The sequence below is a fragment of the Engystomops pustulosus genome, chromosome 11 (genome assembly GCF_040894005.1).
Source record: "Engystomops pustulosus chromosome 11, aEngPut4.maternal, whole genome shotgun sequence".
Classification (NCBI taxonomy): domain Eukaryota; kingdom Metazoa; phylum Chordata; class Amphibia; order Anura; family Leptodactylidae; genus Engystomops; species Engystomops pustulosus.
This window is the reverse complement of record NC_092421.1, coordinates 72335469-72360393: the sequence shown is the minus strand read 5'-3', so window position 1 is coordinate 72360393 and position 24925 is coordinate 72335469. Positions and strand designations below refer to the sequence as shown.

The window sequence follows — 24925 nt, the reverse complement described above, 5'->3', positions numbered from 1 at the left end:
GGGTCAGAATTTGGCGTCAACAACATGAAAGCATGGATCCATCCTGCCTTATATCAGCGGGTCAGGCTGGTGGTGGTGGTGTCATGGTGTGGGGGATATTTTCTTGGCACTCTTTGGGCCCCTTGGTACAACGCCACAGCCTACCTGAGTATTGTTGCTGACCATGTCCATCCCTTTATGAGCACAATGTCCCCTGTAACATCTGATGGCTACTTTCAGCAGGATAATGCGCCATGTCATAAAGCTGGAATCATCTCAGACTGGTTTCTTGAACATGACAATGAGGTCACTGTACTCAAATGGCCTCCACAGTCACCAGATCTCAATCCAATAGAGCATCTTTCGGATGTGGTGCAACGGGAGATTCGCATCATGGATGTGCAGCCGACAAATCTGCGGCAACTGTGTGATGCCATCGTGTCAATATGGACCAAAATCTCTGAGGAGCTTCCAGCACCTTGTTGTATCTATGCCACGAAGAATTGAGGCAGTTCTGAAGGCAAAAGGGGGTCCAACCCGTTACTAGCATGGTGTACCTAATAAAGTGGCCGGTGAGTGTATATTATATTAACCTAAAAAAAAGTTCATGCTATACACCAAGGTATAAACAATCATATATTTTATTAATTTCTCACATTTTTAAAAATCTTCAAGGTATGGAGTCCATAAAACATATATGGTACAAGAAAAAGGGAAACATACAGGGGACAATTCATAAGTTGCATTCATATACAGGCAGTCCCCGGTGTACGTACAAGATAGGTTATAGATTTATAATTGTAGATCCAGACAAAAAACTTTTTGCCCCGGTGACAATTGGAGTGAAATTTTTTGCTGTAATGGGACCAAGGATGATCAATAAATCTTCATTACAGACACCTTACAGCTGATCATTGCAGCCTGGGACTATAGTAACATCCAGAGAGGTCACCAGAGGTCACAGTGGGCAGAGGGGTCCATCTGTAACTAGGGGTCGTCTGTAAGGCAGGTGTCCTTAAGTAGAAAATAAATAGATGTTATATACAGTCAAATATAAAATATATACTAATGGGCACTAGTAATACATCAGAGTGACCAAAAAGTAGAGAAGACCCATATATACAGAGTGGTGTAATACTATCTGCCAAGTAACAAATAGTAGAGAATAAAAATGTATACCCTAATAATCCTTTAATTATATTATACATGTGTACCAACCACCAACCACATGGCGTCACATAATAGGGGAGATTCATTATGGCTTCTCCAACAGTTTTCTAGTAAGGCCGGCGAAGAATGGGCCCGGTAAACAGGTGGAGACTATAGTAGAAAACTAAGCCAGCTCCAATATGCTCTAAAGTTTGGAACTGGTGGAGTTTGCTCCCATATTCACGAAGAGTCTGGAGCCTCTCAATGTATATGGGCGTCGGACCGCTGGTGGAACTAGTTTTAAGACTCTTAAAACGCCAACCTTAATGAATCTCCCCCAATGTGTTTTTGACTTGCCGGCCATGTGACCAACTCCTCAATATGCATTGTTCCTAGCTGAATTTAAAAATTTTACAAATTAATAAAATTTATGTTTCATTATACCTTGGTGTATGGCATGTGTATGTAGCTTAATATGTAATATTAGTGCCATCCAGTGTCTATTTTTAGTGATTTCAGATTTTTCTATGTATTTCTTTCAGTTGCTTTATTGGTTGTATACTGTATATACTTAAGCTGAGTATAAGCCGACGCTTTCTTAAACCTGTTATATTAAATTGTTTTGTTCATGTTTTCATAGTTAAAGGCATTCAGGGTAATTCAGAGAGCAGAAGAAGAGGAAGACAGATTGACACTGTACCTGGATGAGGTCCGATTTACTGAATATATTTTATAGGTTACTGTATCCAAAGTATTTCCATTGGGAATCCAAATTCCATCTTCAAAATCATCAGATCTCAGTTACTGTAATTAAATAATAAATCCTAGAGTTCCACGGTCTCACTGCTCTTACAGTAAAGAATCCCTGTCTATGATGATTGTAGAATCACCTCTCCTCTAGGTGTAGAGGATGTCCCCTGTCTATGGGGAGGGTAGAACCTCCTCTCCTCTAGGTGTAGAGGATGCCCCCTGTCTATGGTGATGGTAGAACCTCCTCTCCTCTAGGTGTAGAGGATGCCCCCTGTCTATGGTGATGGTAGAACCTCCTCTCCTCTAGGTGTAGAGGATGTCCCCTGTCTATGGTGATGGTAGAACCTCCTCTCCTCTAGGTGTAGAGGATGCCCCCTGTCTATGGTGATTGTAGAATCACCTCTCCTCTAGGTGTAGAGGATGCCCCCTGTCTATGGTGATGATAGATCCTCCTCTCCTCTAGGCGTAGAGGATGCCTCCTGTCTATGGTGATGGTAGAACCTCCTCTTCTCTAGGTGTAGAGGATGCCCCCTGTCTATGGATATGGTAGAACCTTCTCTCTTCTAGGTGTAGAGGATGCCCCGTGTCTATGGTGATGGTAGAACCTCCTCTCCTCTAGGTGTAGAGGATGCCCCCTGTCGATGGTGATGGTAGAACCTCCGCTCCTCTAGGTGTAGAGGATGCCCCCTGTCTATGGTGATGGTAGAACCGCCTCTCCTCTAGGTGTAGAGGATGCCCCCTGTCTATGGTGATGGTAGAACCTCCTCTCCTCTAGGTGTAGAGGATGCCCCCTGTCTATGGTGATGGTAGAACCTCCTCTCCTCTAGGTGTAGAGGATGCCCCCTGTCTATGTGATGGTAGAACCTCCTCTCCTCTAGGTGTAGAGGATGCCCCTTGACTACGGTGATGGTAGAACCTCCTCTCCTCTAGGTGTAGAGGATGCCCCCTTTCTATGGTGATGGTAGAACCTCCTCTCCTCTAGGTGTAGAGGATACCCCTGTCTATGGTGATGGTAGAACCTCCTCTCCTCTAGGTGTAGAGGATGCCCCCTGTCTATGGTGATTGTAGAATCACCTCTCCTCTAGGTGTAGAGGATGTCCCTGTCTATGGTGATGGTAGAACCTCCTCTCCTCTAGGTGTAGAGGATGCCCCCTGTCTATGGTGATGGTAGAACCTCCTCTCCTCTAGGTGTAGAAGATGCCCCCTGTCTATGTTGATGGTAGAACCTCCTCTCCTCTAGGTGTAGAGGACGCCCCCTGTCTATGGTGATGGTAGAACCTCCTCTCCTCTAGGTGTAGAGGATGCCCCCTGACTATGGAGATGGTAGAACCTCCTCTCCTCTAGGTGTAGAGGATGCCCCCTGTCTATGGTGATGGTAGAACCTCCTCTCCTCTAGGTGTAGAGGATGCCCCCTGTCTATGGTGATGGTAGAACCTCCTCTCCTCTAGGTGTAGAGGATGCCCCCTGTCTATGGTGATGGTAGAACCTCCTCTCCTCTAGGTGTAGAGGATGCCCCCTGTCTATGGTGATGGTAGAACCTCCTCTCCTCTAGGTGTAGAGGATGCCCCTGTCTATGGTGTAGGTAGAACCTCCTCTCCTCTAGGTGTAGAGGATGCTCCCTGTCTTTGGTGATGGTAGAACCTCCTCTCCTCTAGGTGTAGAGGATGCCCCCTGTCTATGGTGATGGTAGAACCTCCTCTCCTCTAGGTGTAGAGGATGCCCCCTTTCTATGGTGATGGTAGAACCTCCTCTCCATTAGGTGTAGAGGATGCCCCCTGTCTATGGTGATGGTAGAACCATCTCTTCTCTAGGTGTAGAGGATGTCCCTTGTCTATGGTGATGGTAGAACCGCCTCTCCTCTAGGTGTAGAGGATGCCCCCTGTCTATGGTGATGGTAGAACCTCCTCTCCTCTAGGTGTAGAGGATGCCCCCTGTCTATGATGATGGTAGAACCTCCTCTCGGTGTATAGGATGCCCCCTGTCCATGGTGACGGTAGAACCCCCTCTCCTCTAGGTGAGGAGGATGCCCCCTGTCTATGGTGATGGTAGAACCTCCTCTCCTCTAGGTGTAGAGGATGCCCCCTGTCTATGGTGATGGTAGAGCCTCCTCTCCTCTAGGTGTAGAGGATGCCCCCTGTCTATGGTGATGGTAGAACCTCCTCTCCTCTAGGTGTAGAGGATGCCCCTGTCTATGGTGAAGGTAGAACCTCCTCTCCTCTAGGTGTAGAGGATGCCCCCTGTCTATGGTGATGGTACAAGCTCCTCTCCTCTAGGTGTAGAGGATGCCCCCTTTCTATGGTGATGGTAGAACCTCCTCTCCATTAGGTGTAGAGGATGCCCCCTTTCTATGGTGATGGTAGAACCTCCTCTCCTCTAGGTGTAGAGGATGTCCCCTGTCTATGGTGATGGTAGAACCATCTCTTCTCTAGGTGTAGAGGATGTCCCCTGTCTATGGTGATGGTAGAACCGCCTCTCCTCTAGGTGTAGAGGATGCCCCCTGTCTATGGTGATGGTAGAACCTCCTCTCCTCTAGGTGTAGAGGATGCCCCCTGTCTATGATGATGGTAGAAGCTCCTCTCCTCTAGGTGTAAAGGATGCCCCCTGTCTATGGTGACGGTAGAACCCCCTCTCCTCTAGGTGAGGAGGATGCCCCCTGTCTATGGTGATGGTAGAACCTCCTCTCCTCTAGGTGTAGAGGATGCCCCCTGTCTATGGTGATGGTAGAGCCTCCTCTCCTCTAGGTGTAGAGGATGCCCCTGTCTATGGTGATGGTATAACCTCCTCTCCTCTAGGTGTAGAGGATGCCCCCTGTCTATGGTGATGGTAGAACCTCCTCTCCTCTAGGTGTAGAGGATGCCCCCTGTCTATGGTGATGGTAGAACTTCCTCTCCTCTAGGTGTAGAGGATGCCCCCTGTCAATGGTGATGGTAGTACCACCTCTCCTCTAGGTGTAGAGGATGCCCCCTGTCTATTGTGATGGTAGAACCGCCTCTCCTCTAGGTGTAGAGGATGCCCCCTGTCTATGGTGATGGTAGATCCTCCTCTCCTCTAGGTGTAGAGGATGCCCCCTGTCTATGGTGATGGTAGAACCTCCTCTCCTCTAGGTGTAGAGGATACCCCTGTCTATGGTGATGGTAGTACCTCCTCTCCTTTAGCTGTAGAGGATTCCGCCTGTCTATGGAGATGGTAGAACGCCTCTCCTCTAGGTGTAGAGGATGCCCCCTGTCTATGGTGATGGTATAACCTCCTCTCCTCTAGGTGTAGAGGATGCCCCCTGTCTATGGTGATGGTAGAACCTCCTCTCCTCTAGGTGTAGAGGATGCCCCCTGTCTATGGTGATGGTAGAACTTCCTCTCCTCTAGGTGTAGAGGATGCCCCCTGTCAATGGTGATGGTAGTACCACCTCTCCTCTAGGTGTAGAGGATGCCCCCTGTCTATTGTGATGGTAGAACCGCCTCTCCTCTAGGTGTAGAGGATGCCCCCTGTCTATGGTGATGGTAGATCCTCCTCTCCTCTAGGTGTAGAGGATGCCCCCTGTCTATGGTGATGGTAGAACCTCCTCTCCTCTAGGTGTAGAGGATACCCCTGTCTATGGTGATGGTAGTACCTCCTCTCCTTTAGCTGTAGAGGATTCCGCCTGTCTATGGAGATGGTAGAACGCCTCTCCTCTAGGTGTAGAGGATGCCCCCTGTCTATGTTGATGGTAGAACCGCCTCTCCTCTAGGTGTAGAGGATGCCCCCTGTCTATGGTGATGGTAGAACCTCCTCTCCTCTAGGTGTAGAGGATGCCCCCTGTCTATGGTGATGGTAGAACCTCCTCTCCTCTAGGTGTAGAGGATGTCCCCTGTCTATGGTGATGGTAGAACCTCCTCTCCTCTAGGTGTAGAGGATGCCCCTGTCTATGTTGATGGTAGAACCTCCTCTCCTTTAGGTGTAGAGGATGTCCCCTTTCTATGGTGATGGTAGAACCTCCTCTCCTCTAGGTGTAGAGGATGCCCCCTGTCTATGGTGATGGTACGGCCGCCTCTTCTCTAGGTGTAGAGGATGCCCCCTGTCTATGGTGATGGTAGAACCTCCTCTCCTTTAGGTGTAGAGGATGCCCCCTGTCTATGGTGATGGTAGAACCTCCTCTCCTCTAGGTGTAGAGGATGCCCCCTGTCTATGGTGATGGTAGAACCTCCTCTCCTCTAGGTGTAGAGGATGCCCCCTGTCTATGGTGATGGTAGAACCTCCTCTCCTCTAGATGTAGATGATGCCCCCTGTCTATGGTGATGGTAGAACCTCCTATCCTCTAGGTATAGAGGATGCCCCCTGTCTATGGTGATGGTAGAACCTTCTCTCCTCTAGGTGTAGAGGATGCCCCTGTCTATGGTGATGGTAGAATCTCCTCTCCTCTAGGTGTAGAGGATGTCCCTGTCTATGGTGATGGTAGAACCTCCTCTCCTCTAGGTGTAGGGGATGCCCCCTGTCTATGGTGATGGTAGAACCACCTCTCCTCTAGGTGTAGAGGATGCCCCCTGTCTATGGTGATGGTAGAACCTCCTCTCCTCTAGGTGTAGAGGATGTCCCCTGTCTATGGTGATGGTAGAACCTCCTCTCCTCTAGGTGTAGAGGATGCCCCTGTCTATGTTGATGGTAGAACCTCCTCTCCTTTAGGTGTAGAGGATGTCCCCTTTCTATGGTGATGGTAGAACCTCCTCTCCTCTAGGTGTAGAGGATGCGCCCTGTCTATGGTGATGGTACGGCCGCCTCTTCTCTAGGTGTAGAGGATGCCCCCTGTCTATGGTGATGGTAGAACCTCCTCTCCTTTAGGTGTAGAGGATGCCCCCTGTCTATGGTGATGGTACGGCCGCCTCTTCTCTAGGTGTAGAGGATGCCCCCTGTCTATGGTGATGGTAGAACCTCCTCTCCTCTAGGTGTAGAGGATGCCCCCTGTCTATGGTGATGGTAGAACCTCCTCTCCTCTAGGTGTAGAGGATGCCCCCTGTCTATGGTGATGGTAGAACCTCCTCTCCTCTAGGTGTAGAGGATGCCCCCTGTCTATGGTGATGGTAGAACCTCCTCTCCTCTAGATGTAGATGATGCCCCCTGTCTATGGTGATGGTAGAACCTCCTATCCTCTAGGTATAGAGGATGCCCCCTGTCTATGGTGATGGTAGAACCTTCTCTCCTCTAGGTGTAGAGGATGCCCCTGTCTATGGTGATGGTAGAATCTCCTCTCCTCTAGGTGTAGAGGATGTCCCTGTCTATGGTGATGGTAGAACCTCCTCTCCTCTAGGTGTAGGGGATGCCCCCTGTCTATGGTGATGGTAGAACCACCTCTCCTCTAGGTGTAGAGGATGCCCCCTGTCTATGGTGATGGTAGAACCTCCTCTCCTCTAGGTGTACAGGATGTCCCCTGTCTATGGTGATGATAGAACCTCCTCTCCTCTAGGTGTAGAGGATGTCCCCTGTCTATGGTGATGGTACGGCCGCCTCTTCACTTGAGGTACTATATCATTTCCCAATGTAATTTCCCCATTCTTTTCAATAGTTTTTTTCTTCAAAATGAATAACCTTAGCCTTCACATATCCACTCATATAAATACAGGCATTTAATCTTCTTTCCCAAACTTCTCTTTTTCCATATGTGGTACCACCTTCAGCTTGGACACCTCATCACAAGTTTTGCAGTATTAGTTGAGCAGGAATTTCCAGTAGTGAACCTGAAACCAGCGGCTGTGAAGATCTATGACTACTATGAGAGTGGTAAGTGTTCCTCCTTGTCACAGTGGTGTACCTGCACTAGGGATACATAGCTACCATGGGGATAGCCTCACAAAAATCCAGAATCCCTACTGAACAGCCAGGGGCGAGAATACAGTGGTATCAGCCACAGCAGCTGCTATGGGGCTCGCAGTGTCAGGGGACCCCATTATCCAACCTGATACTAAAGTTTGGAGGATTTGCACCATTATATGCATATTATGCTGCACATTATAACAAATATGTGATGTATATATGCTGTATATGTGTGTGTGTGTCTATATGTATATGCTGTACGTGTGTATGGTGTGTATATACTGGGGGAGATTTACTTCCCTGTACGACTGAGTTTACCAAATGTGCATTGTCCAACAATAATGTATTCTGCCGCAATTCACTAAGATTGTGCGCCTGATATCCGATCCCAGCGCAGACACTTGTTAAATACCTGTCAAGGCTGCACAAATCCCGAATCCGTCAGAAAGTCCAATAAAAGTGCGGTCTGCGACCCTTAGTAAATAAGCCCCAATGTATGTGTGCATATATGCGGTACTTCTATATATGGCACTGTATTTGTGCATATATGCTGTACTTCTATATATGGCACTGTATGTGTGCATATATGCTGTACTTCTATATATGGCACTGTATGTGTGCATATATGCTGTACTTCTGTATATGGCACTGTATGTGTGCATATATGCTGTACTTCTGTATATGGCACTGTATGTGTGCATATATGCGGTACTTCTATATATGGCACTGTATGTGTGTATATATGCTCTACTTCTGTATATGCCACTGTATGTGTGCATATATGCTGTACTTCTATATATGGCACTGTATGTGTGTATATATGCTCTACTTCTGTATATGCCACTGTATGTGTGCAAATGCTCTATATGTGTGCGTATGTGTGTATAAATGTTTGTGTATGAGTAAAAAACTGTATGTTTATGTATATAGGTATAATAATGTGTGTATATATGAGTGTAATATGTATATTTTTAAGCAGGAAGTGGGCCCCATACAGAAGTTTGCTATGGGGCCCTGCCTATCCTAGTTACGCCCCTGTGAACAGCCCATTAACCAGCTTTCCACACCCGCCGCTAACACCCGTGATCGGTGCAAGCTCGGTGTTCACTCTTTAAATGCCACCGGCATTTAGGATTAAGGATCCTTGCTCCCCCCTTGCACTTTTTGGCATGTTTTTGGGTACCCAAACGCAACTTTTGTTTGAGTTTCGGCTGAGCTCGCTGAACACGAACCCAACTGGGTCTGCTCATCCCTACTCATGAGGTCTTCAATAATTTGTAATTTTAATGATTTTACTTCAAATCTAAATATATGATCTTTTGTTTGGTTTCAGATGAACTCGCCATTGCAGAATACAACTCGCCCTGTACTTGGTGAGAGATTTGCCCCATAGCACAATCACTTTGTGAATGAACGGCTTGTGGGTATGACAAGACAGCAAGGCAACCAACCGCACATTTCTACCCCCGACCTACCCCAGGAGTTTTACCTCCGTCTTACCTACAAAGTCAAGTGTCTATAGCGGGGCTTAAACCATTTCTGAGAATCCCACCATCAGAGCTGCTAAATTTATTCAAGAGTTTGTGATGAGTTAAAAAAATGGAAAGATAAGAAGAACATTTTTCTAATTGGTTCAAATTAGAAAGACTTTTTGATAAAGCAATAAAAGAAACCTGATTTTCTGATTGATTCCTCTACCTCTCCAGTGGCGTCCCTCTATTCTTTCCCATCAATCTTTGTTGACTTAGTTGCATACTCATAGATCCAGGCACCCTGACTTCCGGGAATCTTCTTATATTTGATATCCATGGTCTCCTTCCTTCTAAAATAGACTTTTTAAATTATGCTGATGAGACCCACTCCTGGCAGTGTTACCAAAACAGCTTCACGGGCTGTTACACTGTCTCACCCTTCTCTCTGTTCTCTCAGCAACCTCCCTCTCCCTCTATTTAATCTCACTGCAGCAGAGGAAGTTTCAGCACACAGTGGGAGGGGGAAGTCTAACAGCCAATTAGGATACAGCACGGTGGGGCTTTGGCAACACCCCCAGCAGCCCTTTACGATCATTAGCATAATTTTAGAAGTTGATTTTTAGAAGGAAGGAGCCATGGATAACAAATATAGGAAGATACCACAGCCACGGTGCCTGGATCTATGAGTAATGTCCCTGGATTATCAGGATGGATTTTGATGGTAGATTTTCTTTAACTATTTACATGCCCTATACCAGTGATGGCAAACCTTTTAAACACCGAGTGCCCAAACTACAACCAAAACCCACATATTTTTCGCAAAGTGCCAAAGCGACAATTTAAGCAGTAACTTATTACTCTGTGCTCTTTCACGGGTTTAAATTGTATAGGCACCCGAGGACACCAATACAGTAGAAAGAAGGAGAACAAGTTTGGATTATCATTGTAGCTTCCTTTCAGGGTCCTGGGCTGCCTGGGACTGCAAGAGGCCTAGAGTCCTGTTTGGCAAACTCTACCCTGGGGTGATGTCCTGGGTGCCCATATAGAGGGCTCTGAGTGCCACCTCTGGCACCCGTGCCATAGGTTTGCCACCACTGCCCTATACTGATTGATATTTCTGGTCATCACACAACGTGGGATAAATGAATGTTTGGAAAAAAGTGGTAGACATTACGTCTCCCAACCCAACACCTTCACCAGTTGTAGGTAATGAAGAATAGAAGAAATTTAGACACAAGGCGGTTCTAACATTACAATTTTCTACAGAACAGGAGACTCTACGAGATATTTTCCATAAACCTTCCCAATACTTCTAGACATATAGATAATTTCCAGCAGTTGTATCTTCAGGTTCCTTATATTCATTGTCAAAAATTGAGACCAGTCAAAATAGAGCATTTTTCAGCATTGTAATGCAAAGCAAAGTCTTCATACGGCACTAACCTGCGGAAAGCAGAACACAAAATGTATCTAATAGGACAGGATCAGAATTGGAGTTTGACAAAAAGGAGCGAGGAGAGTGTGAGCAACCTTTACGACTCTACTAACAACTGATCACGTAGGGGCTCAGCAACAAAATCCATGTTGCCTCATAGTAAGGCACAGACATAGGAATCTACTTAAAGGAAACCTACCACTACGGATCTACCTATTAAGGTAGATCCGGTGGTAGGTGCATCTAACGAATGTTAGGATAGACCTTTTTAGGGTTAATCCTTTACTCTCCTCTATTTTTTTTTAATTTTTAATGGGGGAATATGCACATTTTCTAAATAGGCTTCTGGGGCGTGGAGTTGCCACACAGTGTAGCCTCAGCTCCGTCTACTCCACGCCCCAGAAGCCTATTTAGAAAATGTGCATATCCTCTTTGATCCTCCTACCCAGACATCTTCAGCGTGCAGCTACACTCGTCGGTGAAGCCGGAATTCTGCGCATGCGTAGAACACAGGCCAGCGGCTGCGCGATCTCTGCTCCAAAACTGGAGCTACTGTGCATGCGCAGAACTCCGGCTTCACAGACAAGTGCATGCAGCTCCTCGTAGCTGCACGCTGTAGATGTTTGGGTAGGAGGATCAAAGAGGCTACTGGGGCGTGGAGTAGCCATGTCATGCAGCCTCAGCTCCGTCTACTCCACGCCCCAGTAGCCTCTTTAGAAAATTTGCATATTACCCTGCTTAAAAATTAGCAAAGATAGAGGGGAGTAAAGGATTAGCACTAAAAAGGTCTATCCTTAAATTCGTTAGATGCACCTACCACCGCATCTACCTTAATAGGTAAATCCGTAGTGGTAGGTTTCCTTTAAGGTGAAGCATAAAGTAAAGTAACTCTACCTAGAGTTTTATAAAATTGTTAACAAAATTTTATAAATCAACAGTGCAGATGATAAAACTTAAAAATAAAACTGTAAAAGAAATCTGTCCCTGTGTCCTTCTTCTACCTTTATTTAAGCAGTTTCAGTGAATCAGCTCCACTTTACAGACACCTCTGGATAGTCTCTGGATAGAGGAGAATCAAATGAAATATTCTCTAGGCATGGAAAAAGATGGTCTTTAGCCTTGTTTCCTTATCTATAGTCTGTGTACAGAACTTCCGCTACACTGCTCACTACAGGAGAAAGAAGGAGCAGAAAAAATATACAGAGAAGCTTCTTTACTCCAGGCAGTGTATTACAGAGTTCACTATTATCACTTCCACTAGTAATTTTAATGGTGTAGTTACACTTTATGTATACAGTTTCAATAGGCTGCTATGTTTTTTTTTGAGTAAGTGCAAGATTATAATAAGTACGATGTATTTACAATCACAACCCATTACACCACCCTTTGTTCTTCTTGTCCACCACTATTCTCCTCCTTGACCCAATATTCAGTTCTATTTCAATATTTCTCTCCTACCTTCCTCTACGTCCCATTTCTTGACTGTTAAAGGAAACCTACCGCCACAGATCTAGCTATTAAGGTAGATCGGGTGGTAGGTGCCTCTATTGTACGTGAGGATAGCTCTTTTAAGGGCTGATCCTCATGTCCCCTGTATCTTTTTATAACTTTTATTGCCCTAATATGCTTACTTTTAAAGAGGCTACTGGGGGCGTGGAGTAGCCGGAGCTGAGGCTACACGGCGCGGCTACTCCATGCCCCAGTAGCCTCCTTGATCCTCCTACTGGCATATCTTCGGCGCGCAGCTACAAGGAGCTGCACGCCCTCGTCCGCGAAGCCAACGTTGTGCGCATGCGCAGAACAGCAGGCCGGCGGGTCCACGGTCACTACTCCAAAGCGAGAGCTACTGCGAAGAACTCTGGGTTCGTAGCTGTGCGCCGAAGATATGACGGTAGGAGGATCAAGGAGGCTACTGGGGCATGGAGTAGCCGCGCCGTGTAGCCTCAGCTTCAAGTACTCCACGCCCAGTAGCCTCTTTAAACAATTAGCTTATTAGGGCAATAAAAGTTTTAAAAAGATACAGGAGACATGAGGATTAGCCCTTAAAATGGCTATCCTCACGTACAATAGAGGCACCTACCACCCGATCTACCTTTATAGGTAGATCCGTGGTGGTAGGTTTCCTTTAAGCATTAGTGTGAATATGGGGATTACCCTACTTTGCTCTTGTTAACATACAATACATAGCCCACAAGGTTCACGCTATGGTGCGCAAATGTTCTGCATTGTCCAAATCGTACAATTTCAAAAAGTTCAAATTATGTTGTCATATGACGGCTAATACTATGGTAAAAAATACCATCATACACTTTAAAGGTTCAGTTTCTCCTGGGAAGGACCTCCTCGATGATCCTGCACAATTGCCCAGTTTTCCACCTCCTAAAACCAGGTCGCACAATATTGAACAATCATGTTTGACCCCTAAACTTTATATAAAGATGATATATTCATACCTAATGCACACACTACGCCGGCGTCCTCACTGTGGTCACAGTTGTGGACTCTCCAGGGCCGGTGAGGACATTGCCATAGGACGGGCTCTGTGCCGATACAGTTGACATCGTCCAGCATTATCCCTCCGCTACCACGGCCAAATAGTGCAGAGGCAGGAGCCTGGAGAGCAGGACCACAGCCCAGCTGCCTACAGACCACCGCTGCCGAGGACAAACTCCATAGGTCATCACACACTGTTCCCCATGCACCTTGGTACGATACTTCTAGACGTCCCATACAGCGATGACTTCCATTAACAAGACGAAGGTTTGGAGTAATCTCTGAGGACAAGAAAGAAGAAGAACAATGCAGGCAGGACCTTCAGTATCCTAATACATGAGATCTGGCATGAAGATACGTGAAGTATAAAGAACATACATAAAGGAAGTGCATATACTCTTGTGAAGGAAATGAGTCATCAGAAAATGATTGACTGTCTTCCTATCCACAATAGAAGTAGATGCCATCACCCCTGAGCCAATGCTGAAGATTAATCAAATGTGGGCAGTCAACGTTGGTGGCCTCATCTTGAGATGACAACCACTATCTAATGATGAACTCATGAACCTTAAAGAAGTTTCCCATGTAAGAAAGTTCTCAAATTTTAAACCCCCAATGATGTTTACAGAATAAAGATTTTTTAACCCCCTTACTTTACCATTTCAATCTGTTCTATCGCTGTTTTTGGTCCTATCACTCAATAGACTGGTCAGTGTAGGATTATGGAGTGTGGGCGGGGACTCTCTGACCAGACACTTCCTGATTCCTCTGTGCTATGAGATGCTGTGTGCTGACAATGTGCTTAGAATGTAAGGGTTCACACTTTTATTTAGCTTCTAAACATTCACCAGTATCTGACACATAAAAAGGTGGATGAGATAGAGTCATGAGATCGATATAAGACACAATGGGGCAGATATACTTACCCGGTCCTGTACGTTGTCCGACGAGGATTCGGGTCTGCCGCAATTCACTAAGGTCGTGCGTCCAATTTCCTGCATGTGTTGCTTTTGCGCTGAGATCCGCAGGAGTTCACCTTCTTCCTGGTGCATGTTGTCCAAATCCGTCGGGTTGTCCGACGGCCACTCCCCCCGATTTGTATTGCATGCAAGCCGGCACCGATGCGCCACAATCCGATTGCATGCGCCAAAAACCTGGGGCAATTCGGCCCCAAAAAGGAAATATTTGGGAAACCCGACAGAATCGCGGTCCGTGGACCCTTAGTAAATGAGCCCCAATGACACTCAGTTCTGCTCCCTTACCTCATCAATAAAATACACAGGTAGCTCTGCTTATCTTCCTGTACCTTGTAGAGTAAGCCTTTGCACACTGCTTGCCTACAGGAAGTGCCTTTGTCTGAGCTGGTCTTTAAAGTTCAAGGGGAGGGTCAGGAGGTAGGGAATGCTACAGTGTGCAGACAGGAGAAGCTATTCATTAAAAAAAGAATCTGACAATAGTCAGAAGATTTACGGTCGTATCCAGGGACTGATAGAGACAGGTTGGAATTATTTCTGTGAAATGCTGTATTTTTGTGGATAACAGTGAATTAGAGAATGTGTTATTGTGTTTCTATCAGTTTCTGTCTTGGGAAACAGATTTGACCATTGAAACGGTGGGGATGCTGGGTGTTTTACCCAGTCCATTGACTCATGAGAAACCTATCCTAAGGAGAAGACATGAATATTTCAATCCCCGGGAAACAAAAACTCCACAAAACTTTTCCACGATGAACTCACCGGTCACGTTGTGTTTCGCTGTTGTGGTAGGCGACTCTAAAACATAACAAAAATGTTTAATAAAAACTGGACTATTCATAAATAATAAGGTAGAAAACTGAAAAGTAGAAAAATTTTAACTTATATGTATTCTATGGATAATATTTCATTGTGAGTTACCTGGGGGTTTTGTAGTTTTGGAACCGGCACCTGGATAAAGAAAATTTTGGTAAATTTGCTAATCAGAAAGGAATCGCTGATAGTAAAAGTTATAGAAGGTTTGTTACCTGAGCAGATAACTCCGCTGTCCTCGCTGTGCTTACAGTTATGAGTCCCCCATGGTCGATGATCACACTGACTGAGCGAAGACTCATTTCCCCGGCAACTCACATCATCCAACACAATATTACCAGATCCTTCCCCAAACTGGGCCAATCCGGGTGCTGAGACGGCCGTGCCGCAACCCAACTGTCTGCACACCACCGCGGCATCACTGACGTCCCATAGGTCATCGCACACGGTGCCCCAAGAGTTATTATAATACAGCTCCACCCGGCCGGCACAGCGATGCCATCCATTGGATAAGCGTAAGTCCTCCGGGAGCACTAGGGGGACATAACACAAACTGTTACACGTCACATTGGATTTTTGGAAGTGCTAAAATATTCAATATTCATTTTAATTAACAGAAAACATGAAATGTTATGTAAAGGTTATTACAGGAGCTCCGGCACCAACTTATTACCACTATCTATACAGGCTGTCCCCCTACTTAAGAAAACCCGACTTACAGACGACCCCTAGTTACAAACGGACCTCTGGATTCTGGTAATGTACTGTATTTAGCCTTAGGCTACAATAATCAGCTGTAACAGTTATCACAGGCGTCTGTAATGAAGCTTTATTATTAATCCTGGTTCTTATGACAACCCAACATTTTTAAAATCCAATTGTCACAGAGACCCAAAAAAATTCTGGCTGGAGTTACAATTATAAAGTATACAGTTCTGACTTACATACAAATTCAACTTAAGAACAAACCTACAGAACCTATCTTGTACGTAACCCGGGGACTGTCTGCTCTTTAGTAAGATTTTAAAAGTTGCACAAACAATAAATTTAAACCATAAAACTTGTTTGTGCAATTGTAGAAATTGTCTAAAATATAATGCATTAACTCCTTAACGTCGAGGCTCTTTTTTCGATTTTGCGTTTCCATTTTTCACCCCCCACCTTTTTTATTTTTCCATGTTAAGAGTCTTTGTTAGGGCTTGTTTCCTGCATAACATTATTTAATATTTCATGCGGTGTGCAGTATTTTTCGGACTATACGGTGCACCGGATTATAAGGCGCACCATCAATAAATGCCTGCTAAAATGTCTGGGTTCATATATAATGCGCACCGGATTATAAGGCGCACCTGATTATAAGGATGAATGACCAGCAGGTGGCAGACCTGTGCACAGTTCAAGGCAGCTGTTGTCTGTAAGTACGGTTCATACATAAGGTGCACCGGATTATAAGGCGCACCTGATTATAAGGATGAATGACCAGCAGGTGGCAGACCTGTGGACAGTACAAGGCAGCTGTTGTCTGTAAGTGCGGTTCGCACATAAGGCGCACTGGACTATAAGGCGCACCTTTGATTTCTGAGAAAATCATAGGATTTTTTGTGCGCCTTATAGTCCAAAAAATAGGTACTGGGAAGCAGGAAAAAAATTCCAAGTGCAGTGAAAATGGTGAAAAAATACATTTGCGGGCTTGGTTTTTACGGCTTTCACTGTGCACCCAAAATGACAGGTCTACTTTATTCTTTGGGTCGGTACGATCACGGGGATAGGTTTTATAAAGTTTTCATACATTTACAAAAAAAATTCGTCATTTTGCCATCTTCTGGCGCTAATTAATTTTTCATACTTGGTTGTACGGAGCTGTGGGTGGTGTCATTTTTTGCAAGATGAGATGACGTTTTCAATGCTACCACTTGGAGGACAGTACGGCCTTTTGATCACTATTTATAAAAAATCTTATAAGTTGAAAAATTACGAAAAAGTGGCCTTTTTCGACTTTGGGTGCTATTTTCCGTTACGGGGTTAAACGCTGGGAATAATATATATATTATATTTTGAAAGATCGGATATTTTGGGCTTGGCGATACCTAACATGCTTGTGATTGATACTGTTTATTTATATTTGTATCAGTTCTAGGGAAAAGGCGGTGATATGAATAAAATTTTTAGTTTTTTTTATTTATTTTTTAACTTTTTTTTACATTTTTTACTATTTTTCAGACCCCTAGAGTACTTTAACCCTCGGTTGTCTGATCCTACCATATACTGCCATACTACAGTATGGATATATATGGGGATTTTTCAACATCATCTATTACAATGAGCGAATCGCACATTATAATACAGTCACTAAAATCAGACTCGGGTCTTTGTATGTCACGGTAACCGATCGCCGCTCCCCAATGATGTCATGGGGAGCAACAATATAAGCCAATATAGCGGCGCCCACGTGCCGCCGGCTTTTTAATGGCAATGAAAGGGTTGACTCCGATCGCACCGAGGCCTCAGCTCCATAGCCGAGATGTGACATAGATATCACCTCACATGTTGAAAAGGGGTTAAAGGTATTAAAATAGAGAGAAAAAAACACAAGAATTTTGACAGAAAAGTACAACTTTACTATTTACTATTTACTTTTTTTATTCATGTAATAAATGTTTTTATCAGTTTAAAGGGCATCTATCACCAGCATGAAGGGCCGTATGCAAATGAGCCTGAGGGGCTCCAGGTTCAATAGGTGTTAATGGAGCCTGGAGCCCCCGAGGCACATTTCCATACAGTCCTTCATCCTGGTGGTAGATGTCCTTTAAGAGAATATCTTATGGTTATATAACATGTATTCACATCACTGCCCTTCTATACAAGACAAATACACAATAAAATCATTCTGATATATGGGAAATCTATAAGATGATTACTCACGCAGAGGCTGAGTGGCAGCAGCATGGGAATTAGCTTCAAATGAGAATAATAAGAAAAGAAATGAATAGAAATAATAATAAAAATAATACAGATAAGAATAATGTATAGTAATTAAGTAGTAATTAATAATAGTAATATTAATTAGCAATTAATAATATAATAGTGAGGTGATATACAATATACTACAGCGGGTCTGCTTGTATTCCAGATACACACATACAACATGTAGAGATTCGGGTCTTCCGGCGAATCACTAAGGCAGTTCCTCCGACGTCCACCAGGTGTCGCTGCGCTGAAGAGCATCGGAACGCACTGGAGTTCACCGAGCCATCCTGGGTGAAGGTAAGCGCGACACTTTTTTTTTTTTTAAATGTGGCCATTTCTCCGAATCCGTCGGGTTATCGTTTGGTCACGCCCCCCGATTTCCGTTGCATGCATGCCAGCGCCGATGCGCCACAATCCGATCGCGTGCGCCAAAATCCCGGGGCAATTCAGGTACAATCGGCGCAAATCGGAAATATTCGGGTAACACGTCGGGAAAACGCGAATCGGGCCCTTAGTAAATGACCCCCAATGGGGCTCATTTACTAAGGGTCACACGGTGCATTTTCCTTGGACTGTTCGCCGTTTTCAGGGATTACACGGCTTGGACAGGTGTTTAACAGGTGTCTGCGTAGGGATTGTGTCGCACGTGATCCATTTTTTGGCGTAGCTACGCTGCTTTCATGCGACAGAAATCGGGTGGCGGGCCGTTGGACGATCCGACGGATTCGGACTGAACGCGGGATTTAACATGTAAATTGTGTTGCAAGCCCAAGCACTTACATGCACCAGGAAGAAGGTGCACTCCAGCGGACCTGAGCGGGGAAGCGACACATGCAGGATATCAGGTGCATGACCTTAGTGAATCGCGGCACAGGGCATTATGAATGTTGTACCAATGGAAATCTGTGATTTGCTAGAAATTGTATAATCTGACATAATGGGGCTCATTTACGAAGGGTTGCGCTGTTCCCTTTCGTAGGACTGCACGCCTTTTTCGGGGATTACACGGCTTGCACATGTATTTAACAGGTGTCTGCGCTGGGATTGTGGTGCATGCAATTGTTTTTTTTTGGCACGGCTGTGCTGCTTCCATTCGACAAAAATCGGGGTTCGGACTGTCGATCCGACTGATTCGGACTGAGTGCGGGATTTAACTTTAAATTGGGTCGCAAGACAATGCACTTACATGCACCAGGAAGAAGAAGGTGAACTCCAGCGGACCTGAGCGGGGAAGCGGCATATGCAGGATATTGGGCGCAAGATAGGCATTATAGTCGGACAATGCTCTTTTGGCCGGAATGTAAGTAAATGTAACCCAATAAGTTAAATTCTGGGTTGGAACCCAGTATTTGGTATTTAAAACAACTTTATGCATAAAAACAGTCTGTACAAATATTAAGTTAATGTACCTGAGCATATGACGCCTACGTGTTCCAGGGGGCCACAGTCATGGACATACCAGCCACGATGTGAGCACTGCCAGAGAGTCTGCTCCGTCCCAATGCAGTTTACATCATCCAGGATGATATTCCCAGCGCCTGGTCCATATCTAGCAAGGGGCAAGATGGGGCTGCCACACCCCGCCTGGCGACACACCACTTCTGCATTGATTCTGTTCCAACCGTCGTCACATACGGGGGCCCATGCATTCCTGTGGTACAGCTCCACGCGGCCGGCACAGGCATGCTCACCCTGTGCCAAGCGCAGTGCCACGGGGGCTGCATGGAAGATAAAAAGAACCTCATAACAAGAGAAATCATTAAAAGGGAACCTGTCAGCAGAAATCGTACTAAAAAACCACTACCAGTATGTTGTGAAGCAGCTGAACACCTTCCAGATCGAGTTCCTTTCATGATCCAGTGTTTTGGCCTCATCCAGAAAATCAACTTTGAAGTGAGATGTAAAATTGGTTTTATAAAGTCAAGGAGGCGGAGAGTTTAACCCTGAAGTCAAGCTCTCTCTTCCTTCACTGTAATTGATGGTCCTGCATCCAGAGACATCACTAACCCGATCTCCTGAAGTCCAGTGCATGATGTCTATCACAGAGGAGGAGGCGTTCAGAGGTGGAAAGATCTTGACTTCAGTGCTAAACTCTCCGCCTCCATGACTCCGAAAGGGATTAAATTGCTTTACAACAAACTGGTAATGGTTTATTAGGCCACTTTCTGATGACAGGTTCCCTTCAAACATTTTTGTGCTGTCTTTATACAATTCATCAAAGAATAGCCACTAATCTCTAATGCTGGTACCTCCACTAAAACCTATATATAGAGAGGCTATCTTCACCAGTATTTTGGGTTACTATTACACCATTCACATGGGGTGCACATGGGGTTAGACTTCCAGCCTGTAGATATTTATCGCCTGTCCAGGGTAAAGATGATACATTGTTGAAGAACCCCTTCAATTTTTATGTGTTCTGTGTAATCCCTTACTTCCAGAGCACTTAGGACAAGTTGGCAGGACAAAGGCTGATGGTGGTGGACCCCAAGAGCACAATGGGGCAGATTTACTTACCCGGCCCATTCCCGATCCAGCGGCGCGTTCTGTGCGGTGGATTCGGTTCTTCCGGCGATTCACTAAGGTAGTTCCTCCGACGTCCACCAGGTGGCGCTACTGCGCTGAAGTTCCCCGAGGCCCGCCGGAATGCACTGAAGTTCACCGGCCTATTCCTGGTGAAGGTAAGCAAGAGCCCCGCAACACTTTTTGTTTTTTTAAATGCGGCGGTTTTTCCGAATCCGTCGGGTTTTCTTCGCGTGCATGCCAGCGCCGATGCGCCACAATCCGATCGCATGCGCCAAAATCCCGGGGCAATACAGGGAAAATCGGCGCAAATCGGAACTATTCGGGTAACACGTCGGGAAAACGCGAATCGGGCCCTTATTAAATGACCCCCAATGTGCCAACAGGTGCCCAGTGCCAATACTTGGGCCTATATACAGTCTATAACCAGAGCTCACTCACCATCCTGCACTGTAGGAATACTGGACACTGCAAAGCAAGAACAAGATGGATGTAACAACATACAATTCTGACTGATAATTAGAACACACATATATATAGTAACATAGTTATACACATGTCCATTAAGTTCAAATAAGGAAGGGAGATAATTCTACATTCTTAGGTAACCATTACATATATACATATTTTGATCCAAAAAGAAATCTAGACCCTTCTCGAAGCTCTCTGCTGTCTCTGCTGTCCCCAGCGCCTGAGCTCAGCCATTCCACAGATTCACGGATCTTACAGTAAGGCCTCTTTCACATGAACGTATGCTCACCCCTCCCCTCTCCATAGCGAGGCATGGTGCCCGGCCGTACATAGGGGATAAATGGAGATGGTACCATGCGGTGCCATAAGTGTGTGGTTGCCGTACCACGGACGGACGATATAGAGGTCTATGGGGACCAATAGCTGGCTGTAAATTGTGTGGTCAGATATCGATCCCCCCAATGGTTGTGTGAAAGAAACATATATACAGTAACGCTACAATGGTACGTTAGTGGCCCAGATCTCGTAAACTGAATCACCCTGCACAATCATGCGGCAAACTGCACTGCCTCAGTTTTAATAAATCTGGGCCATAATGTAGTAAAATAATAGGAAAGCTGAAGAAAAAGTGTAATTGTATGTGTCTGCATATGGTTATCTTGTATCTGGGTGCTAGTCCTCTCCTGTTCCTCATGTTAGGGTCCTTGGGGTGACAATTAACAGAAATCTACCTTAAAAATCCATCCTGATAAACCAGGGACAGTACTCATAGATCTGGGCACCGTGACATTTGTTACCAGAGGTCCCCTGTGCTGCAGATTTACAGGCTGTTACACTGTGCAGGATACTTACCCCTCCCACTGTATACTGAAACCTCTTCTGCTGCGGTGATATTACATCATGCAGAGGATGGGAGGAGTCCTGAGGGAGCTTAGGAGACAGTGTAACAGCCTATGAAGCCTGAGAGCCTAAGACAACACTCGCCAGAGCCCTTTTAGCTAATTAGCATAATTATAAAAGTTGATTTTAGAAAGAAGGAGGTCACTGATAACTAGGAGGCCCGGAGCCTGGATTTATGAGTAATGTAGATTTACTTTAAGAACAGGGAAGATAAGAAGTGTTTTCTCTTAGGGTCAGAGTTTAAAGGTCAGCAGGAGCGGGGGCAAGTGCAGAAAGTTACTTCCACAGTGAGAGTTTCCCATTTCAGTACTTTGCATGTGTGATCCTCAAGACTGACAATGACAAACCTGTAAGTCTCCGCGTTGTGCTGGTCGCATCTGCAGAACAAGAACGGAAAGAATAAGGATAATAATTACACTGGGCAGAAATAACAGAAGAGATGAAGGAAACTGCTGTAAGCTGTGACCACCGCCGCACTACCATATACCTGTCTACTCCGACTGATACACAGCACCCGCCAAATATCTCTAAGGACAGAAGCTCAGAGACATTAACCATTGCTATAATTTTATTGATATGTGAATACCAGTGATCATTTTCTGTGACATCACTGTGTATTATCCCTGTACTGTGACATCACTATGTGTATTATCGCTGTACTGTGACATCACTGTGTGTATTATCCCTGTACTGTGACATCACTGTGTGTATTATCTCTGTACTGTGACATCACTATGTGTATTATCCCTGTACTGTGACATCACTGTGTGTATTATCTCTTCACTGTGACATCACTGTGTATTATCTCTGTACTGTGACATCACTGTGTGTATTATCTCTGTACTGTGACATCACTGTGTGTATTATCTCTTCACTGTGACATCACTGTGTATTATCTCTGTACTGTGACATCACTGTGTGTATTACCCTGTACTGTGACATCACTGTGTGTGTTATCCCTGTACTGTGACATGACTGTGTGTATTATCTCTGTACTGTGACATCACTGTGTGTATTATCCCTGTACTGTGACATCACTGTGTGTATTATCTCTGTACTGTGACATCACTGTTTGTATTATCCCTGTACTGTGACATCACTGTGTGTGTTATCTCTGTACTGTGACATCACTGTGTGTATTATCCCTGTACTGTGACATCACTGTGTGTATTATCTCTGTACTGTGACATCACTGTGTGTATTATCCCTGTACTGTGACATCACTGTGTGTATTATCCCTGTACTGTGACATCACTGTGTGTATTATCTCTGTACTGTGACATCACTGTGTGTATTATCCCTGTACTGTGACATCACTGTGTGTATTATCCATGTACTGTGACATCGCTGTGTGTATTATCCCCTGTACTGTGACATCACTGTGTGTATTATCCCTGTACTGTAACATCACTGTGTGTATTACCCCTGTACTGTGACATCACTGTGTGTATTATCTCTGTACTGTGACATCACTGTGTGTATTATCTCTGTACTGTGACATCACTGTGTGTATTATCCCTGTACTGTGACATCACTGTGTGTATTATCCCTGTACTGTGACATCACTGTGTGTATTATCTCTGTACTGTGACATCACTGTGTGTATTATCCCTGTACTGTGACATCACTGTGTGTATTATCCCTGTACTGTGACATCACTGTGTGTATTATCTCTGTACTGTGACATCACTGTGTATATTATCTCTGTACTGTGACATCACTGTGTGTATTATCTCTGTACTGTGACATCACTGTGTGTATTATCTCTGTACTGTGACATCACTGTGTGTATTATCCCTGTACTGTGACATCACTGTGTGTATTATCCCTGTGCTGTGACATCACTGTGTGTATAATCCCTGCACTATGACATCACTGTGTGTATTATCCCTGTACTGTGACATCACTGTGTATATTATCCCTGTACTGTGACATCACTGTGTGTATGATCCCTGTACTGTGACATCACTGTGTGTATTATTATCCCTGTACTGTGACATCACTGTGTGTATTATCTCTGTACTGTGACATCACTGTGTGTATTATCCCTGTACTGTGACATCACTGTGTGTATTATCCCTGTACTGTGACATCACGGTGTGTAGTATCCCTGTACTGTGACATCGCTGTGTGTATTATCCCTGTACTGTGACATCACTCTGTGTGTTATCCCTGTACTGTGACATCACTGTGTGTATTATCCCTGTACTGTGACATCACTGTGTGTATTATCCCTGTACTCTGACGTCACTGTGTGTATTATCTCTGTACTGTGACATCACTGTGTGTATTATCTCTGTACTGTGACATCACTGTGTGTATTATCCCTGTACTGTGACATCACTGTGTGTATTATCCCTGTACTGTGACATCACTGTGTGTAGTATCTCTGTACTGTGACATCACTGTGTGTATTATCTCTGTACTGTGACATCACTGTGTGTATTATCCCTGTACTGTGACATCACTGTGTGTATTATCCCTGTACTGTGACATCGCTGTGTATATTATCCCTGTACTGTGACATCACTGTGTGTATTATCTCTGTACTGTGACATCACTGTGTGTATTATCTCTGTACTGTGACATCACTGTGTGTATTATCCCCTGTACTGTGACATCACTGTGTGTATTATCCCTGTACTGTAACATCACTGTGTGTATTACCCCTGTACTGTGACATCACTGTGTGTATTATCTCTGTACTGTGACATCACTGTGTGTATTATCCCTGTACTGTGACATCACTGTGTATATTATCCCTGTACTGTGACATCACTGTGTGTATTATCCCTGTACTGTGACATCACTCTGTGTGTTATCCCTGTACTGTGACATCACTGTGTGTATTATCTCTGTACTGTGACATCACTGTGTGTATTATCTCTGTACTGTGACATCACTGTGTGTATTATCCCTGTACTGCGACATCTCTGTGTGTAGTATCCCAGTACTGTGACATCACTGTGTGTATTATCTCTGTACTGTGACATCACTGTGTGTATTATCCCTGTACTGTGACATCACTGTGTGTATTATCCCTGTACTGTGACATCACGGTGTGTATTATCCCTGTACTGTGACATCGCTGTGTGTATTATCCCCTGTACTGTGACATCACTGTGTGTATTATCCCTGTACTCTGACGTCACTGTGTGTATTATCTCTGTACTGTGACATCACTGTGTGTATTGTCTCTGTACTGTGACATCACTGTG

The 24925-nt window shown here is 45.0% G+C and overlaps 2 protein-coding genes across 2 annotated transcripts in view; one reads left to right on the top strand and one right to left on the bottom strand.

Moving 5' to 3' along the window:
• Positions 1 to 9356, top strand: part of LOC140106733 (alpha-2-macroglobulin-like protein 1) — a 77888-nt gene extending 68532 nt beyond the window's left edge. Inside the window, exons 33-35 of the mRNA XM_072131347.1 lie at positions 1769 to 1837; positions 7524 to 7626; positions 8993 to 9356. Of these exons, the coding sequence (XP_071987448.1) occupies positions 1769 to 1837; positions 7524 to 7626; positions 8993 to 9036 (216 nt within the window). The 3' untranslated portion in view covers positions 9037 to 9356. The remainder of the gene's footprint in view (positions 1 to 1768; positions 1838 to 7523; positions 7627 to 8992) is intronic.
• A 112-nt stretch (positions 9357 to 9468) lies between these two features.
• Positions 9469 to 24925, bottom strand: part of LOC140106734 (scavenger receptor cysteine-rich domain-containing protein DMBT1-like) — an 88399-nt gene continuing 72942 nt past the window's right edge. Inside the window, exons 3-11 of the mRNA XM_072131348.1 lie at positions 22055 to 22084; positions 20778 to 20804; positions 19223 to 19531; positions 17769 to 17801; positions 15062 to 15379; positions 14955 to 14984; positions 14796 to 14831; positions 13020 to 13340; positions 9469 to 10574 (exon numbers count right to left, since the gene is read on the bottom strand). Coding sequence (XP_071987449.1) covers positions 10570 to 10574; positions 13020 to 13340; positions 14796 to 14831; positions 14955 to 14984; positions 15062 to 15379; positions 17769 to 17801; positions 19223 to 19531; positions 20778 to 20804; positions 22055 to 22084 — 1109 coding nt within the window. The 3' untranslated portion in view covers positions 9469 to 10569. The remainder of the gene's footprint in view (positions 10575 to 13019; positions 13341 to 14795; positions 14832 to 14954; positions 14985 to 15061; positions 15380 to 17768; positions 17802 to 19222; positions 19532 to 20777; positions 20805 to 22054; positions 22085 to 24925) is intronic.